Source organism: Oncorhynchus kisutch, unplaced genomic scaffold (assembly GCF_002021735.2).
Source record: "Oncorhynchus kisutch isolate 150728-3 unplaced genomic scaffold, Okis_V2 scaffold1764, whole genome shotgun sequence".
In the NCBI taxonomy this organism is placed as follows: Eukaryota; Metazoa; Chordata; class Actinopteri; order Salmoniformes; family Salmonidae; genus Oncorhynchus; species Oncorhynchus kisutch.
In genome coordinates this window covers 922-20,035 of record NW_022263709.1, presented here as the reverse complement: position 1 = coordinate 20,035, position 19,114 = coordinate 922, and the positions used below count along the sequence as shown (strand labels likewise).

General features: G+C 48.4%; 1 protein-coding gene across 1 annotated transcript; it reads left to right on the top strand.

The window, feature by feature from the left end:
* Positions 1 to 260: 260 nt before the first annotated feature.
* LOC109885591 (uncharacterized) lies at positions 261 to 18,443 on the top strand (the record flags this gene model as incomplete). Its single annotated transcript, XM_031818997.1, is given in 3 exon segments — positions 261 to 1,394; positions 1,581 to 1,748; positions 18,177 to 18,443. Coding segments are annotated over 3 exon segments (825 nt in total), but the record flags the coding sequence as incomplete, so codon positions are not given.
* Positions 18,444 to 19,114: the final 671 nt, after the last annotated feature.

Here is a 19,114-nt window from a genome sequence, read left to right as displayed (position 1 = left end):
TTTCAGATGTCCTGAATCTATTCAGAGATTTGAAGGCAATGAAAGGTCTTGTGAAATAACGGAGCACAGCCTTCTATCAAAATAGGATGCAAACTAACTGCGAATACAGAAACGTGGTTCCAGTGTTTGGCTTGGCTACTGTATGTGTGTGTGTGTGTGTGTGTGTGTGTGTGTGTGCGCGCGCGCGCGCGCATTGACAGGCTATGCAACATTTGGCTTCTGATTCTGCGTGTGAAGCCAATAAACAACCGTTAGGCTATAACCAGCGAGCTGAACACATTTATCGCTATGGTCCCGGTAGTAACCAGCGAGCTGAACACATGTATCGCTATGGTCCCGGTCACAACCCGTTTGTATAGCCTTAGTCTACCACTTGATCCACATTCCGCAGTCACAACTTCTTTAGAGCCCGCGACATAGTGGTCCCGGTAGTAAACAGACGTGATTAATACCTCTTCAACCGGTGGCTTCCGCGCGACCTACTCCCGGCTCCGTTACTTAGTAGTCTACGCCACACAGTGGGGTTATTGAGTAAAAGGATATGCGTGGTTACAGGGTGTAAAAATAGTCCTCAGCTCTTACATCAGTGGGCTATGTGTATTATTGGGTACTCGTCCTGTCCACGTAACAACAACCTACTGGGTGTTCTGCACCCACACGGTGCCCTGTACAGGGCAGTAGCCTAGGCGATAACCGTAGCATTTTACTATACTTCTCAATGTAGGAATCATGAACAGCCTACATACGTTTGGATAATAAATCCAGATCGCATCAGTAGAGTTCCGCCGCATAATGACCGATTGTTGACCTTGGCGCGGCGCGGTGACATGGAAGGGACATATACGCACATCGCTGCATGGGCTGGAACTGCTGCTGGTTCAGCGTTGAGAGACACGGACACCGCCGGGGAGAATTATTATGCTGCTGCCGCAACTACAACCGAAGGCACCAGTCAACCGAAGGCTGTCATCAGTTTGTGTTTGTTTGTCTCTGCACGTTGAGAAATGTGGAATGCTGCGTTCGGAAATGGGTCAGATTTGCGTAGTGGAGGAGGCGGCGGCTGCGGCGGCGGGTACGTGCCAGCGCAGGACTGGGAATTCGTTTCCTGCTCGCGCCTGGAAAGAGAAAGAGAGCGCGGCAGAGGGAAGAGTCGCAGCCCGTTCAGGACGTTCTCCTCCCCGCCAACAGTCACTCAGTTCTACGAACAGTCTCATCCTGGAACGGTTGGAACATCACTGGAGCTTCCTCGGGGACAAGTTCGGGCGCAAGAGCCAGGGACTCATCACTCCCGCCTGAAAAAGAAGTTTGAACACTTCAAGAAACGCCACGGACAGGACAAGGAAGAATGGATACGAGAGAAGGAGATACTTTTAAGACAAGTTGCTGAGATACAAGTAGGCCTAATTGAAATCATTTCACTCTTCAGCACAGGGAGATATTTTATTCTAAGTTTTAGATGATACATCTGGTTCACTACTTGTTGCACTACGATTTAGTTTTTTTGTTTCTGAGTGTTTCTGAATGTATGTATTGTGGGTCACCAACTACAGCTAACTCCGTTTTCCTGTGTTGATTCTCAGGGTGGGGAGAACAGAAGGATTTTGTTGGATCTGAAGACTGTAGTGGAGGAGGTGCAGCTAGAGGTGAAGAGAGAGGAGTCGAAGAGGAGCGAGCTACAGCTGCAGTACACTAAGGACAGATGTGCCTGGGAACTGGAGAGAGCTGAGCTGAAATGCAGAATCGCACAGGTAAGACTACACTATACAACACTATACTATATGATACTATATGATACAACACTATATGATACAACACTACACTATACTATATGATACAACACTATACTATACAACACTATACTATATGATACAACACTACACTACACTATACAACACTATACTATATGATACAACACTATATGATACAACACTACACTATACTATATAATACTATACTATACTATATGATACTATACTATGCTATATGATACTACACTATACTATATAATACTACACTATACTATATTATACTATACAATATGATACTTTACTATACAATATGATACAACACCATACCATACTATACAACATGATACTTTACTGTACAATATGATATGATACTATACTATATGATACTATACTATAAAATACTATACAATATGATACAACACTATACTATACTATGTGATACTATACTATAAAATACTATACAATATGATATAACACTATACTATACTATATGATACTATACTATGTAATACAACACTATACTATACTATATGATACTATACTATGTAATACAACACTATACTATACTATATGACACTATACTATGTAATACAACACTATACTATACTATATGACAATATACTATGTAATACAACACTATACTATACTATATGATACTATACTATGTGATACAACACTATACTATACTATATGATACTATACTATGTAATACAACACTATACTATACTATATGATACAACACTTGACTCTACTATATGATACAACACTTGACTCTACTATATGATACAACACTATACTATACTACACAATATGACACAGCACCATACTATACTACACAATATGACACAGCGCTATAATATACTATATGATACAACACTATGCTATACAATATGATACTATACTACACAATATGACACATCACTATACTATACTATATGATACAACACTATACTATATGATACAACACTATACTATATGATACAACACTATACTATATGATACAACACTATAGTATACTATGCTATACTATACTATACTATACTATACTATGTTATACTATGCTATACTATGTTATACTATACTATACTATGCTATACTATATGGTACAACACTATACTATACTATACTATACTACATGATACACCACAATACTATACTATACTATGCTATATGATACTATACTATACTATATTGTATTATACACCACTATACTATACTGTACTATGCTATGCTATACTATACTATGCTATACTATACTATACAACACTATACTATACTGTGCTATACTATGCTATACCATACTATATGGTACAACACTATACTATACTATACTACATGATACACCACTATACTATACTATACTATTCTATACTATACTATATGATAGTATACTATACTATATTGTATTATACACCAATATACGATACTATACTACATTATACACCACTATACTATACTGTACTATGCTATACTATACTATGCTATACTATGTTATACTATGCTATACTATATGATACAACACTATAGAATGCTGTACTATACTATACTATACTATGTGATACTATACTACATGATACACCACTATACTATACTATGCTATACTATACTATGCTATACTATGCTATACTATACTATGCTATACTATATGATACACCACTATACTATACTATGCTATACTATACTATGCTATACTATGTTATACTATACTATGCTATACTATGCTATACTATATGATACACCACTATACTATACTATGCTATGCTGTACTATACTATACTATACTATACTATATGATACAACACTATAGAATGCTGTACTATACTATACTATACTATATGATACTATACTACATGATACACCACTATACTATGCTATACTATATGATACAACACTATAGAATGCAATAGAATGGAATGGAATGCCTACTTCATCAATTCGATCATATTGCGTAGCAACAGGCATGGATGACATCAGTCTTTTCTCATCATGCATAGTATATATTATCACTATACACTAGACAGTATTCCATTAGTCTCTGTAGGACACAGTCAGCCATCTCCCTCTATATATCTCTCTCTGTGTCACTACTGTAGGACACAGTCAGCCATCTCTCTCTATAATATCTCTGTGTGTCACTACTGTAGGACACAGTCAGCCATCTCCCTCTATATATCTCTCTCTGTGTCACTACTGTAGGACACAGTCAGCCATCTCTCTCTATATATCTCTCTGTGTCACTACTGTAGGACACAGTCAGCCATCTCCCTCTATATCTCTCTCTGTGTCACTACTGTAGGACACAGTCAGCCATCTCTCTCTATATATCTCTCTGTGTCACTACTGTAGGACACAGTCAGCCATCTCCCTCTATATCTCTCTCTGTGTCACTACTGTAGGACACAGTCAGCCATCTCCCTCTATATCTCTCTCTGTGTCAGTACAGTAGGACACAGTCAGCCATCTCCCTCTATATCTCTCTCTGTGTCACTACTGTAGGACACAGTCAGCCATCTTTCAGAGGCCTGTGATGTGGTTAGAAGAGTCATGCTGGCATCACATGATGCCAGAGAGAATCAGTGGCTACACAGACTGGGATCTGTGAATGTGTGACCAATCAATTGGATGAGGGGATTCAGGGTCTGAAGATAGATAGACAGACAGACAGACAGACAGACAGACAGACAGACAGACAGACAGACAGACAGACAGACAGACAGACAGACAGACAGACAGACAGACAGACAGACAGACAGACAGACAGACAGACAGACAGACAGACAGACAGACAGACAGACAGACAGACAGACAGACAGACAGACAGACAGACAGACAGACAGTGTGGAAAGCCCGTCTGGGAAAGTACACAGCTTTTCTCTAAGCTTTCATGTAAACAGGGGATAGATATGACTCATACTAAACATGATATAGACTCATACTAAACATGATATAGACTCATACTAAACATGATATAGACTCATACTAAACATGATATGGGCTCATACTAAACATGATATAGACTCATACTAAACATGATATAGACTCATACTAAACATGATATAGACTGATACTAAACATGATATAGACTCATACTAAACATGATATGGGCTCATACTAAACATGATATGGGCTCATACTAAACATGATATGGGCTCATACTAAACATGTAAACAGGGGATAGATACAGACTCATACTAAACAGACCTTTCACTTAACAGAGTAACACAACATCTCCTTACATAGGTCTGGATTGAAAGCATGACTGAAGCATAGAAACTGTGTGTGTGTACATGCAGAGGGTGTGTGTGTGAGAGACAGTGATTGTGGTTGAAGCATGTACTGTAGGCCCCTGTACTGTAGTCATCTGTCAGGATTCCATGTTGGACCAGTACTATGAATATAAACAGTACAGTCTGTTCACTAGCTATTTATGAAGAAGAACTATGTCCAATGTTAAAACATTCCATGGTCAAAACTCTCCCAGCTTCTAGAATTCACTTGTTGTTCCCCAGGGTTCTGATGGTTCTGTGTGAGTCCACAGTGTTCTATATCAATGGTAGTCAGACCACATCAGCTTCTAGAATTCACTTGTTGTTCCCCAGGGTTCTGATGGTTCTGTGTGAGTCCACAGTGTTCTATATCAATGATAGTCAGACCACATCAGCTTCTAGAATTCACTTGTTGTTCCCCAGGGTTCTGATGGTTCTGTGTGAGTCCACAGTGTTCTATATCAATGGTAGTCAGACCACATCAGCTTCTAGAATTCACTTGTTGTTCCCCAGGGTTCTGATGGTTCTGTGTGAGTCCACAGTGTTCTATATCAATGGTAGTCAGACCACATCAGCTTCTAGAATTCACTTGTTGTTCCCCAGGGTTCTGATGGTTCTGTGTGAGTCCACAGTGTTCTATATCAATGATAGTCAGACCACATCAGCTTCTAGAATTCACTTGTTGTTCCCCAGGGTTCTGATGGTTCTGTGTGAGTCCATAGTGTTCTATATCAATGATAGTCAGACCACATCAGCTTCTAGAATTCACTTGTGGTTCCACCAGAGTTCTGATGGTTCTGTGTGAGTCCACAGTGTTCTATATCAATGATAGTCAGACCACATCAGCTTCTAGAATTCACTTGTTGTTCCCCAGGGTTCTGATGGTTCTGTGTGAGTCCACAGTGTTCTATATCAATGATAGTCAGACCACATCAGCTTCTAGAATTCACTTGTTGTTCCCCAGGGTTCTGATGGTTCTGTGTGAGTCCATAGTGTTCTATATCAATGATAGTCAGACCACATCAGCTTCTAGAATTCACTTGTGGTTCCACCAGAGTTCTGATGGTTCTGTGTGAGTCCACAGTGTTCTATATCAATGATAGTCAGACCACATCAGCTTCTAGAATTCACTTGTTGTTCCCCAGGGTTCTGATGCTTCTATGTGAGTCCACAGTGTTCTATATCAATGATAGTCAGACCACATCAGCTTCTAGAATTCACTTGTTGTTCCCCAGGGTTCTGATGGTTCTGTGTGAGTCCACAGTGTTCTATATCAATGATAGTCAGACCACATCAGCTTCTAGAATTCACTTGTTGTTCCCCAGGGTTCTGATGGTTCTGTGTGAGTCCACAGTGTTCTATAATAATGATAGTCAGATCACATCAGCTTCTAGAATTCACTTGTTGTTCCTCAGTGTTCTGATGGTTCTGTGTGAGTCCACAGTGTTCTATAATAATGATAGTCAGATCACATCAGCTTCTAGAATTCACTTGTTGTTCCTCAGTGTTCTGATGGTTCTGAGTCCACAGTGTTCTATATGAATGACTGGAATGCTGGTCTGGCATAGTCTGGCGATGTGCAGGGAGGGGTTAGCTCCATTGTAAAAGCTGTTTTCTCCTCTCAGCCACATCCTGCTGCCACAGTTTAGTTTATAGACAGTTATACAAAGCCTGTGGTTGTCTCAAAGAGCTCCCTATTTCCTATGGGCCCTGGTCAAAAGTAGTGCACTGCTGTATGTAGGGAATAGGGTGCCAAGCATCCTGTGTCTTCGAGCTACCAGGGTTTGCCACTAAGTATCCTGTGTCTTCAGGCTACCAGGGCCTACCACCATGCATCCTGTGTCTTCGAGCTACCAGGAGTTACCACCAAGCATCCTGTGTCTTCGGGGCTACCAGGGCCTACCACCAAGCATCCTGTGTTTTCGAGCTACCAGGAGTTACCACCAAGCATCCTGTGTCTTCGAGCTACCAGGAGTTACCACTAAGCATCCTGTGTCTTTGAGGCTACCAGGGCCTACCACCAAGCATCCTGTGTCTTCGGGGCTACCAGGGCCTACCACCAAGCATCCTGTGTCTTCGAGCTACCAGGGCCTACCACCAAGCATCCTGTGTCTTCGAGCTACCAGGAGTTACCACCAAGCATCCTGTGTCTTCAGGCTACCAGGAGTTACCACCAAGCATCCTGTGTCTTCAGGCTACCAGGGCCTACCACCAAGCATCCTGTGTCTTTAGGCTACCAGGGCCTACCACCAAGCATCCTGTATCTTCAGGCTACCAGGGCCTACCACCAAGCATCCTGTGTCTTCGGGCTACCAGTGCCTACCACTAAGCATTCTGTGTCTTCGAGCTACCAGGGTTTGCCACTAAGCATCCTGTGTCTTCGGGCTACCAGGGTTTGCCACTAAGCATCCTGTGTCTTCGAACTACCAGGGTTTGCCAATAAGCATCCTGTGTCTTCGAGCTACCAGTGCCTACCACCAAGCATCCTGGGTCTTCGGACTACCAGGGTTTGCCACCAAGCATCCTGTGTCTTCGGGCTACCAGGGCCTACCACTAAGCATCCTGGGTCTTCGGACTACCAGGGTTTGCCACTAAGCATCCTGTATCTTCAGGCTACCAGGGCCTACCACTAAGCATCCTGGGTCTTCGGGCTACCAGGGCCTACCACTAATCATCCTGTGTCTTCAGGCTACCAGGGTTTGCCACTAAGCATCCTGGGTCTTCAGGCTACCAGGGTTTACCACCAAGCATCCTGTGTCTTTAGGCTACCAGGGCCTACCACCAAGCATCCTGTGTCTTCAGGCTACCAGGGCCTACCACCAAGCATCCTGTGTCTTCGGGCTACCAGTGCCTACCACTAAGCATCCTGTGTCTTTGAGCTACCAGGGCCTACCACCAAGCATCCTGTGTCTTCAGGCTACCAGGAGTTACCACCAAGCATCCTGTGTCTTCAGGCTACCAGGGTTTGCCACTAAGCATCCTGTGTCTTCAGGCTACCAGGAGTTACCACCAAGCATCCTGTGTCTTCGAGCTACCAGGAGTTACCACCAAGCATCCCGTGTCTTCGAACTACCAGGCTTTACCACCAAGCATCCCGTGTCTTCGAGCTACCAGGCTTTACCACCAAGCATCCTGTGTCTTCGAGCTACCAGGGTCTACCACCAAGCATCTTGTGTCTTCGAGCTACCAGGGCCTACCACCAAGCATCCTGTGTCTTTGGGGCTACCAGGGCCTACCACCAAGCATCCTGTGTCTTCGGGCTACCAGGGTTTGCCACTAAGCATCTTGTGTCTTCGAGGCTACCAGGGCCTACCACCAAGCATCCTGTGTCTTCGGGGCTACCAGGGCCTACCACCAAGCATCCTGTGTCTTCAGGCTACCAGGGTTTGCCACTAAGCATCCTGTGTCTTCGAGCTACCAGGGTTTGCCACTAAGCATCCTGTGTCTTCGGGGCTACCAGACCCTACCACCAAGCATCCTGTGTCTTCGAGCTACCAGGGTTTGCCACTAAGCATCCTGTGTCTTCGGGCTACCAGGGTTTGCCACTAAGCATCCTGTGTCTTCGAGCTACCAGGGCCTACCACTAAGCATCCTGGGTCTTCGGACTACCAGGGTTTGCCAATAAGCATCCTGTGTCTTCGAGCTACCAGGGCCTACCACCAAGCATCCTGTGTCTTTGGGGCTACCAGGGCCTACCACCAAGCATCCTGTGTCTTCGAGCTACCAGGGTTTGCCAATAAGCATCCTGTGTCTTTGAGCTACCAGGGCCTACCACTAAGCATCCTGGGTCTTCGGACTACCAGGGTTTGCCACCAAGCATCCTGTGTCTTTGGGCTACCAGGGCCTACCACTAAGCATCCTGGGTCTTCGGACTACCAGGGTTTGCCACTAAGCATCCTGTATCTTCAGGCTACCAGGGCCTACCACTAAGCATCCTGGGTCTTCGGGCTACCAGGGCCTACCACTAAGCATCCTGTGTCTTCAGGCTACCAGGGTTTGCCACTAAGCATCCTGTGTCTTCGAGCTACCAGGGTTTGCCACTAAGCATCCTGTGTCTTCGAGCTACCAGGGTTTGCCACTAAGCATCCTGGGTCTTCAGGCTACCAGGGTTTGCCACTAAGCATCCTGTGTCTTCGAGCTACCAGGGTTTGCCACTAAGCATCCTGGGACTCAGCCGGATATTTGCAGGCATATTTGTCCACATACTTTAGATGTTTGTTGAGCAGAAACATCTCCATCGTCCTTCCAGCCCCACCGCACACACACACACACACACACACACACACACACACACACACACACACACACACACACACACACAGAGAGAGAAACATCTCCGTCGTCCTTCCAGCCCCACCGCTCACACACACACACACACACACACACACACACACACACACACACACACACACACACACACACACACACACACACACACACACACAGAGAGAAACATCTCCGTCGTCCTTCCAGCCCCACCGCTCCCTGAATGTACGTGACGCTGTAAATCTGTACAGCGTTGGCTGGTTGGTTGAGTCTCCTATTAATAGAGAGAGACCACCATGACACTGTCACACAGAGACACACACACACACACACACACACACTGTCCAGTCCTACAGTAGCAGGAGATGGCTGCTACTGTGTGTTTAATATGTCTGCCAGCCTGCCTCTGTCTTTTACTGTCTGTCTACCAGCCTGTCTCCTCTGTGTCTTACTGTCTGTCTTCCAGCCTGTCTCCTCTGTCTTTTACTGTCTGTCTGTCTGTCTGTCTGCCAGCCTGCCTCTGTCTTTTACTGTCTGTCTGTCTGTCTGCCAGCCTGCCTCTGTCTTTTACTGTCTGTCTGTCTGCCAGCCTGCCTCTGTCTTTTACTGTCTGTCTGTCTGTCTGTCTGCCAGCCTGCCTCTGTCTTTTCCTGTCTGTCTGTCTGTCTGCCAGCCTGCCTCTGTCTTTTCCTGTCTGTCTGTCTGTCTGTCTGCCAGCCTGCCTCTGTCTTTTCCTGTCTGTCTGCCAGCCTGCCTCTGTCTTTTACTGTCTGTCTGCCAGCCTGCCTCTGTCTTTTACTCTCTGTCTACCAGCCTGTCTCCTCTGTGTCTTACTGTCTGTCTTCCAGCCTGTCTCCTCTGTGTCTTACTGTCTGTCTACCAGCCTGTCTCCTCAGTGTTTTCCTGTCTGTCTGTCTGCCTGTCTCTTCAGTGTTTTCCTGTCTGTCTGTCTGCCTGTCTCCTGTGTTTTACTGTCTGTCTACCAAATCAAAATCAAATCAAATCAAATCAAATTTATTTATATAGCCCTTCGTACATCAGCTGATATCTCAAAGTGCTGTACAGAAACCCAGCCTAAAACCCCAAACAGCAAGCAATGCAGGTGGAGAAGCACGGTGGCTAGGAAAAACTCCCTAGAAAGGCCAATACCTAGGAAGAAACCTAGAGAGGAACCAGGCTATGTGGGGTGGCCAGTCCTCTTCTGGCTGTGCCGGGTGGAGATTATAACAGAACATGGTCAAGATGTTCAATGTTCATAAATGACCAGCATGGTCGAATAATAATAAGGCAGAACAGTTGAAACTAGAGCAGCAGCACAGTCAGGTGGAAGTTGAAACTGGAGCAGCAGCATGGCCAGGTAGACTGGGGACAGCAAGGAGTCATCATGTCAGGTAGTCCTGGGGCATGGTCCTAGGGCTCAGGTCAGTTGAAACTGGAACAGCCTGTCTCCTCTGTGTTTTCCTGTCTGTCTACCAGCCTGTCTCCTCTGTGTTTTCCTGTCTGTCTACCAGCCTGTCTCCTCTGTGTTTTCCTGTCTGTCTACCAGCCTGTCTCCTCTGTGTCTTACTGTCTGTCTACCAGCCTGTCTCCTCTGTGTCTTACTGTCTGTCTTCCAGCCTGTCTCCTCTGTGTCTTACTGTCTGTCTTCCAGCCTGTCTCCTCTGTGTTTTACTGTCTGTCTTCCAGCCTGTCTCCTCTGTGTTTTCCTGTCTGTCTACCAGCCTGTCTCCTCTGTGTCTTACTCTCTGTCTACCAGCCTGTCTCCTCTGTGTCTTACTGTCTGTCTGCCAGCCTGTCTGGAGAACTGTAAGCCTCTAGTCTCTTGTTGATACAGGTCCTTCTGGAATATTCATCCCTCACTGCCAAGAAGAGCATCAGCCTCTGTTTCAGTTTAACCTCTGAGTTACAGGGGTAGCAGCTCTCTCTCTCTCTCTCTCTCTCTGTCTCTCTCTGTCTCTGTCTCTGTCTCTGTCTCTGTCTCTGTCTCTGTCTCTGTCTCTGTCTCTGTCTCTGTCTCTGTCTCTGTCTCTGTCTCTGTCTCTGTCTCTGTCTCTGTCTCTGTCTCTGTCTCTGTCTCTGTCTCTGTCTCTGTCTCTGTCTCTGTCTCTGTCTCTGTCTCTGTCTCTGTCTCTGTCTCTGTCTCTGTCTCTCTCTCTGTCTCTCTCTCTCTCTCTCTCTCTCTATGTGTTCCTGTTCATCTTTGGGTCAGGAATAAACTGGACAGCGCCAGTCCCATCCTGCCACTGCAATTACACCGAGCGTTCAAAGACCTCAGACAGACAGAGGACGCTTCCCAAATGGGACACTAGTCCCTATATGGTGCACTATGGTCCCTGGTCAAAAGTAGTTCACTATATATTGAATAGGATGCCATTTAGGATGGTAGTCAATGTCTACTTACTACAGAGAGAGGCATTGTCCTGGTCTCATTCCAGCTCCACAGACAGAGTAGTTTCTCTAAGGGATATATTGACCAGACAGAGTAGTTTCTCTAAGGGATATAATGACCAGACAGAGTAGTTTCTCTAAGGGGTATATTGACCGGACAGAGTAGTTTCTCTAAGGGATATAATGACCAGACAGAGTAGTTTCTCTAAGGGGTTTGTTGATCAGACAGAGAAAGAGAGGACGGATTCCCTTAACGCTGCCCTTCTTAACCCAGGGGGGGGGGCAGGTAGCCTAGTGGTTAGAGGGGGGTGACAGGTAGCCTAGTGATTAGAGCATTGGACTAGTAACCGAAAGGTTTCTAGTTCAAATCCCCGAGCTGACAAGGTAAAAATCTGTCGTTCTTCCCCTGAACAAGGCAGTTAACCCACTGTTCCTAGACCAGTTAACCCCACTGTTCCTAGACCAGTTAACCCACTGTTCCTAGACCAGTTAACCCCACTGTTCCTAGACCAAATCAAAATCAAATCAAATCAAATCAAATGTATTTGTCACATACACATGGTTAGCAGATGTTAATGCGAGTGTAGCGAAATGCTTGTGCTTCTAGTTCCGACAATGCAGTAATAACCAACAAGTAATCTAACTAACAATTCCAAAACTACTGTCTTATACACAGTGTAAGGGGATAAAGAATATGTACATAAGGATATATGAATGAGTGATGGTACAGAGCAGCATAGGCAAGATACAGTAGATGATATCGAGTACAGTATATACATATGAGATGAGTATGTAAACCAAGTGGCATAGTTAAAGTGGCTAGTGATACATGTATTACATAAGGATGCAGTCGATGATATAGAGTACAGTATCTACGTATGCATATGAGATGAATAATGTAGGGTAAGTAACATTATATAAGGTAGCATTGTTTAAGTGGCTAGTGATATATTTACATCATTTCCCATCAATTCCCATGATTAAAGTGGCTGGAGTAGAGTCAGTGGCATTGACAGTGTGTTGGCAGTAGCCACTCAATGTTAGTGGTGGCTGTTTAACAGTCTGATGGCCTTGAGATAGAAGCTGTTTTTTAGTCTCTCGGTCCCAGCTTTGATGCACCTGTACTGACCTCGCCTTCTGGATGACAGCGGGGTGAACAGGCAGTGGCTCGGGTGGTTGATGTCCTTGATGATCTTTATGGCCTTCCTGTAGCATCGGGTGGTGTAGGTGTCCTGGAGGGCAGGTAGTTTGCCCCCGGTGATGCGTTGTGCAGACCTCACTACCCTCTGGAGAGCCTTACGGTTGAGGGCGGTGCAGTTGCCATACCAGGCGGTGATACAGCCCGCCAGGATGCTCTCGATTGTGCATCTGTAGAAGTTTGTGAGTGCTTTTGGTGACAAGCCGAATTTCTTCAGCCTCCTGAGGTTGAAGAGGCGCTGCTGCGCCTTCTTCACGATGCTGTCTGTGTGAGTGGACCAATTCAGTTTGTCTGTGATGTGTATGCCGAGGAACTTAAAACTTGCTACCCTCTCCACTACTGTTCCATCGATGTGGATGGGGGGGTGTTCCCTCTGCTGTTTCCTGAAGTCCACAATCATCTCCTTAGTTTTGTTGACGTTGAGTGTGAGGTTATTTTCCTGACACCACACTCCGAGGGCCCTCACCTCCTCCCTGTAGGCCGTCTCGTCGTTGTTGGTAATCAAGCCTACCACTGTTGTGTCGTCCGCAAACTTGATGATTGAGTTGGAGGCGTGCGTGGCCACGCAGTCGTGGGTGAACAGGGAGTACAGGAGAGGGCTCAGAACGCACCCTTGTGGGGCCCCAGTGTTGAGGATCAGCGGGGAGGAGATGTTGTTGCCTACCCTCACCACCTGGGGGCGGCCCGTCAGGAAGTCCAGTACCCAGTTGCACAGGGCGGGGTCGAGACCCAGGGTCTCGAGCTTGATGACGAGCTTGGAGGGTACTATGGTGTTGAATGCCGAGCTGTAGTCGATGAACAGCATTCTCACATAGGTATTCCTCTTGTCCAGATGGGTTAGGGCAGTGTGCAGTGTGGTTGAGATTGCATCGTCTGTGGACCTATTTGGGCGGTAAGCAAATTGGAGTGGGTCAAGGGTGTCAGGTAGGGTGGAGGTGATATGGTCCTTGACTAGTCTCTCAAAGCACTTCATGATGACGGATGTGAGTGCTACGGGGCGGTAGTCGTTTAGCTCAGTTACCTTAGCTTTCTTGGGAACAGGAACAATGGTGGCCCTCTTGAAGCATGTGGGAACAGCAGACTGGTATAGGGATTGGTTGAATATGTCCGTAAACACACCGGCCAGCTGGTCTGCGCATGCTCTGAGGGCGCGGCTGGGGATGCCGTCTGGGCCTGCAGCCTTGCGAGGGTTAACACGTTTAAATGTCTTACTCACTTCGGCTGCAGTGAAGGAGAGACCGCATGTTTTCGTTGCAGGCCGTGTCAGTTGCACTGTATTGTCCTCAAAGCGGGCAAAAAAGTTGTTTAGTCTGCCTGGGAGCAAGACATCCTGGTCCGTGACTGGGCTGGGTTTCTTCCTGTAGTCCGTGATTGACTGTAGACCCTGCCACATGCCTCTTGTGTCTGAGCCGTTGAATTGAGATTCTACTTTGTCTCTGTACTGGCGCTTAGCTTGTTTGATAGCCTTGCGGAGGGAATAGCTGCACTGTTTGTATTCCGTCATGTTACCAGACACCTTGCCCTGATTAAAAGCAGTGGTTCGCGCCTTCAGTTCCACACGAATGCTGCCATCAATCCACGGTTTCTGGTTGGGGAATGTTTTAATCGTTGCTATGGGAACGACATCTTCAACGCACGTTCTAATGAACTCGCACACCGAATCAGCGTATTCGTCAATGTTGTTGGCTGACGCAATACGAAACATCTCCCAGTCCACGTGATGGAAGCAGTCTTGGAGTGTGGAGTCAGCTTGGTCGGACCAGCGTTGGACAGACCTCAGCGTGGGAGCTTCTTGTTTTAGTTTCTGTCTGTAGGCAGGGATCAACAAAATGGAGTCGTGGTCAGCTTTTCCAGCTAGGACCAGTTAGGACCAGTTAACCCACTGCTCCTAGACCAGTTAACCCTCTGTTCCTAGACCAGTTAACCCACTGTTCCTAGACCAGTTAACCCACTGTTCCTAGACCAGTTAACCCACTGTTCCTAGACCAGTTAACCCACTGTTCCTAGACCAATTAACCCACTGTTCCTAGACCAGTTAACCCACTGTTCCTAGACCAATTAACCCACTGTTCCTAGACCAGTTAACCCACTGTTCCTAGACCAGTTAACCCACTGTTCCTAGACCAGTTAACCCACTGTTCCTAGACCAGTTTAACCCACTGTTCCTAGGCCAGTTAACCCACTGTTCCTAGACCAGTTAACCCACTGTTCCTAGGCCAGTTAACCCACTGTTCCTAGACCAGTTAACCCACTGTTCCTAGACCAGTTAACCCACTGTTCCTAGACCAGTTAACCCACTGTTCCTAGACCAGTTAACCCACTGTTCCTAGACCAGTTAACCCACTGCTCCTAGACCAGTTAACCCACTGCTCCTAGACCAGTTAACCCACTGCTCCTAGACCAGTTAACCCACTGTTCCTAGACCAGTTAACCCACTGTTCCTAGACCAGTTAACCCACTGTTCCTAGACCAGTTAACCCACTGTTCCTAGACCAGTTAACCCACTGTTCCTAGACCAGTTAACCCACTGTTCCTAGACCAGTTAACCCACTGTTCCTAGACCAGTTAACCCACTGTTCCTAGACCAGTTAACCCACTGCTCCTAGACCAGTTAACCCACTGCTCCTAGACCAGTTAACCCACTGTTCCTGGACCAGTTAACCCACTGTTCCTGGACCAGTTAACCCACTGTTCCTGGACCAGTTAACCCACTGTTCCTAGACCAGTTAACCCACTGCTCCTAGACCAGTTAACCCACTGCTCCTAGACCAGTTAACCCACTGCTCCTAGACCAGTTAACCCACTGCTCCTAGACCAGTTAACCCACTGTTCCTAGACCAGTTAACCCTCTGTTCCCCGGTAGGCCGTCATTGTAAATAAGAATTCTTAACTGACGTGCCTAGTTTTTAAAAAATGTACTCCCCTTTTCAACAACTACTCTGTAGACAGACGGGAGATGGGTCCAGAGACAGACAGGGAGATGGGTCCAGAGACAGACAGGGAGGTAGCTGCAGATGGGTCCAGAGACAGACGGGGAGATGGGTCCAGAGACAGACAGGGAGGTAGCTGTAGATGGTCCAGAGACCAGACGGGGAGATAGCGTAGATGGGTCAGAGACAGACGGGGAGATGCTGTAGATGGGTCCGAGACAGACGGGAGATGGGTCCGGAGACAGACAGGGAGATGGGTCCAGAGACAGACGGGGAGGTAGCTGTGATGGTTCCAGAGACAGACGGGGAGGTAGCTGTAGATGGGTCCAGAGACAGACGGGGAGGTAGCTGTAGATGGTCCAGAGACAGACAGGGAGGTAGCTGTAGATGGGTCCAGAGACAGACGGGGAGATAGCTGTAGATGGTCCAGAGACAGACGGGGAGGTAGCTGTAGATGGGTCCAGAGACAGACGGGGAGGTAGCGTGTAGTGGGTCCAAGACAGACGGGGAGGTAGCTGTAGATGGGTCCAGAGACAGACGGGAGGTGGGTCCAGAGACAGACGGGGAGGTAAGCTGTAGATGGGTCCAGAGACAGACGGGGAAGGTAGCTGTAGATGGTCCAGAGACAGTACGGGGAGGTAGCTGTAGATGGGTCCAGAGACAGACGGGGAGGTAGCCTGTAGAGGGTCCAGAGACAGACGGGGAGGTAGCTGTAGATGGGTCCAGAGACAGACGGGGAGGTAGCTGTAGATGGGTCCAGAGACAGACCGGGGATGTGGGGTCCCAGAGACAGAAACGGGGAGGTAGCTGTAGAATGGGTCCAGAGACAGACGGGGAGGTAGCTGTAGATGGGTCCAGAGACAGACGGGAGTAGCTGTAGATGGGTCCAGAGACAGACGGGGAGGTAGCTGTAGATGGGTCCAGAGACAGACGGGGAGGTAGCTGTAGATGGGTCCAGAGGACAGACGGGGAGGTAGCTGTAGATGGGTCCAGAGACAGACGGGGAGGTAGCTGAGATGGGTCCAGAGACAGACGGGGAGGTAGCTGTAGATGGGTCCAGAGACAGACGGGGAGGTAGCTGTAGATGGGTCCAGAGACAGACGGGGAGGTAGCTGTAGATGGGTCCAGAGACAGACGGGGAGGTAGCTGTAGATGGGTCCAGAGACAGACGGGGAGGTAGCTGTAGATGGGTCCAGAGACAGACGGGGAGGTAGCTGTAGATGGGTCCAGAGACAGACGGGGAGGTAGCTGTAGATGGGTCCAGAGACAGACAGGGAGGTAGCTGTAGATAGGTCCAGAGACAGGAAAGGAACTGTGTAGAGGCAGCTGTGATATCCTGTCAGATGATGAGAGAGGGAGACAGACAGGGAGGTAGCTGTAGATGGGTCCACAGACAGGAAAGGAACTGTGTAGAGGCAGCTGTGATATCCTGTCAGATGATGAGAGAGGGAGACAGAGGGAGGAGAGGTTGACCATGAACTCCTCTGAGTTATGATCTTTTAATCCCTTCCATCCGTTCTCTGAATTCTCCCTTTTCCTCTCCTCCCTCTGGTCCTTCTCTCCCTCCGCCCCTCTTCCTGACACTCCCTGACATTCTCTCCCACCTAATTCTCTTGCTTGCCATCTTTCCCTGCCTGCCTCTCTCTACTCCCCCTTCTCCATCTCCTCCCTGCCTGCCTCTCTCTCTACTCCCCCTTCTCCATCTCCCTCCCTGCCTGCCTCTCTCTCTACTCCCCCTTCTCCATCTCCCTCCCTGCCTGCCTCTCTCTCTACTCCCCCTTCTCCATCTCCCTCCCTGCCTGCCTCTCTCTCTACTCTCCCTTCTCCATCTCCCTCCCTGCCTGCCTCTCTCTCTACTCCCCTTCTCCATCTCCCTCCCTGCCTGCCTCTCTCTCTACTCCCCCTTCTCCATCTCCCTCTCTCCCTGGCCTCTCTCTCTCTCTACTCCCCCTTCTCCATCTCCCTCTCTCCCTCCCTGCCTGCCTCTCTCTCTACTCCTCCTTCTCCATCTCTCTCTCTACTTCTCCATCTCCCTCTCCCTCTCCCTGCCTGCCTCTCTCTCTACTCCCCCTTCTCCATCTCCCTCTCTCCCTGCCGCTCTCTCTCTACTCCTCCATCTCCCTCTCTCCCTGCCTCTCTCTCTCTACTCCTCCTTCTCCATCTCTCCCTGCCTCTCTCTCTCTCTACACCCCATTCTCCATCTCCCTCTCTCCCTGCCTGCCTCTCTCTCTACTCCTCCTTCTCCACTCCCTCTCTCCCTACCTGCCTCTCTCTCTCTCTACTCCCTTTCTCCATCTCCCTCTCTCCCTGCCTGCCTGCCTCTCTCTCTACTCCTCCTCCATCTCCCCCACTCCCCCTCCATCTCTCTCTTCCTGTCCAGTTGGAGGCTAGAGGAGGTCCTGTCGTTGAGCTGGGGCTGAGACCTCAGAGTCCAGAGCCCAGGGAGAGTCCTCTACAGCGGGGGGACAGAGAGCAGCAGAGGAGGCTGCTAGTCGACACCCACACAGCCGCCATGGACCTGCGCTGTCGGCTGGAGCTCAGCGAGAAGGGCTGGGTCCGAGAGAAGTCTGAACTGATGGAGAGATTCAACTCTGAGAGGAAGGAGTGGGAGAGCCAGCTGGGAGACATGCAGAGGAAAATAGGGGAGGTGAGAGGAGAGGAGGAGAGGAGGGGAGGAGAGGAGGGAGGAGGGGAGGAGAGGAGGGGAGGGGAGAGGAGGAGGGGAGAGGAGGAGAGGAGAGGAGGAGAGGGGAGGAGAGGAGGGGAGAGGAGGAGGGGAGAGGAGGAGAGGGGAGGAGGGGAGGGGGGAGGAGGAAGGAGTGGGAGAGCCAGCTGGGAGACATGCAGAGGAAAATAGGGGGGAGAGGAGAGGAGAGGAGGGGAGGGGGGGAGAGGAGAGGAGGGGAGAGGAGAGGAGGGGAGGGGAGGGGGGGAGGCGAGGAGGGGAGGGGAGAGGAGAGGTGGTGAGAGGAGGTGAGAGGAGGGGAGGGGAGAGGAGAGGTGGTGAGAGGAGGTGAGAGGAGGGGAGGGAGGGGGGGAGAGGGGGGAGGAGGAAGGAGTGGGAGAGCCAGCTGGGAGACATGGAGGGGAGAGGGGAGGAGAGGAGAGGAGAGGAGGGGAGGAAGGAGAGGAGGGGAGGGGGGAGAGGAGGGGAGAGGGGAGAGGAGGGAGGGGAGAGGAGGGGAGGGGAGAGGAGGGGAGAGGAGGAGAGGAGGGGAGGGGGGAGGGAGGGGAGAGGAGGGAGGGGAGGTGGTGAGAGGAGGGGAGAGGAGGTGGTGAGAGGAGGGGAGAGGTAGTGAGAGATGGGTGAGAGGAGGA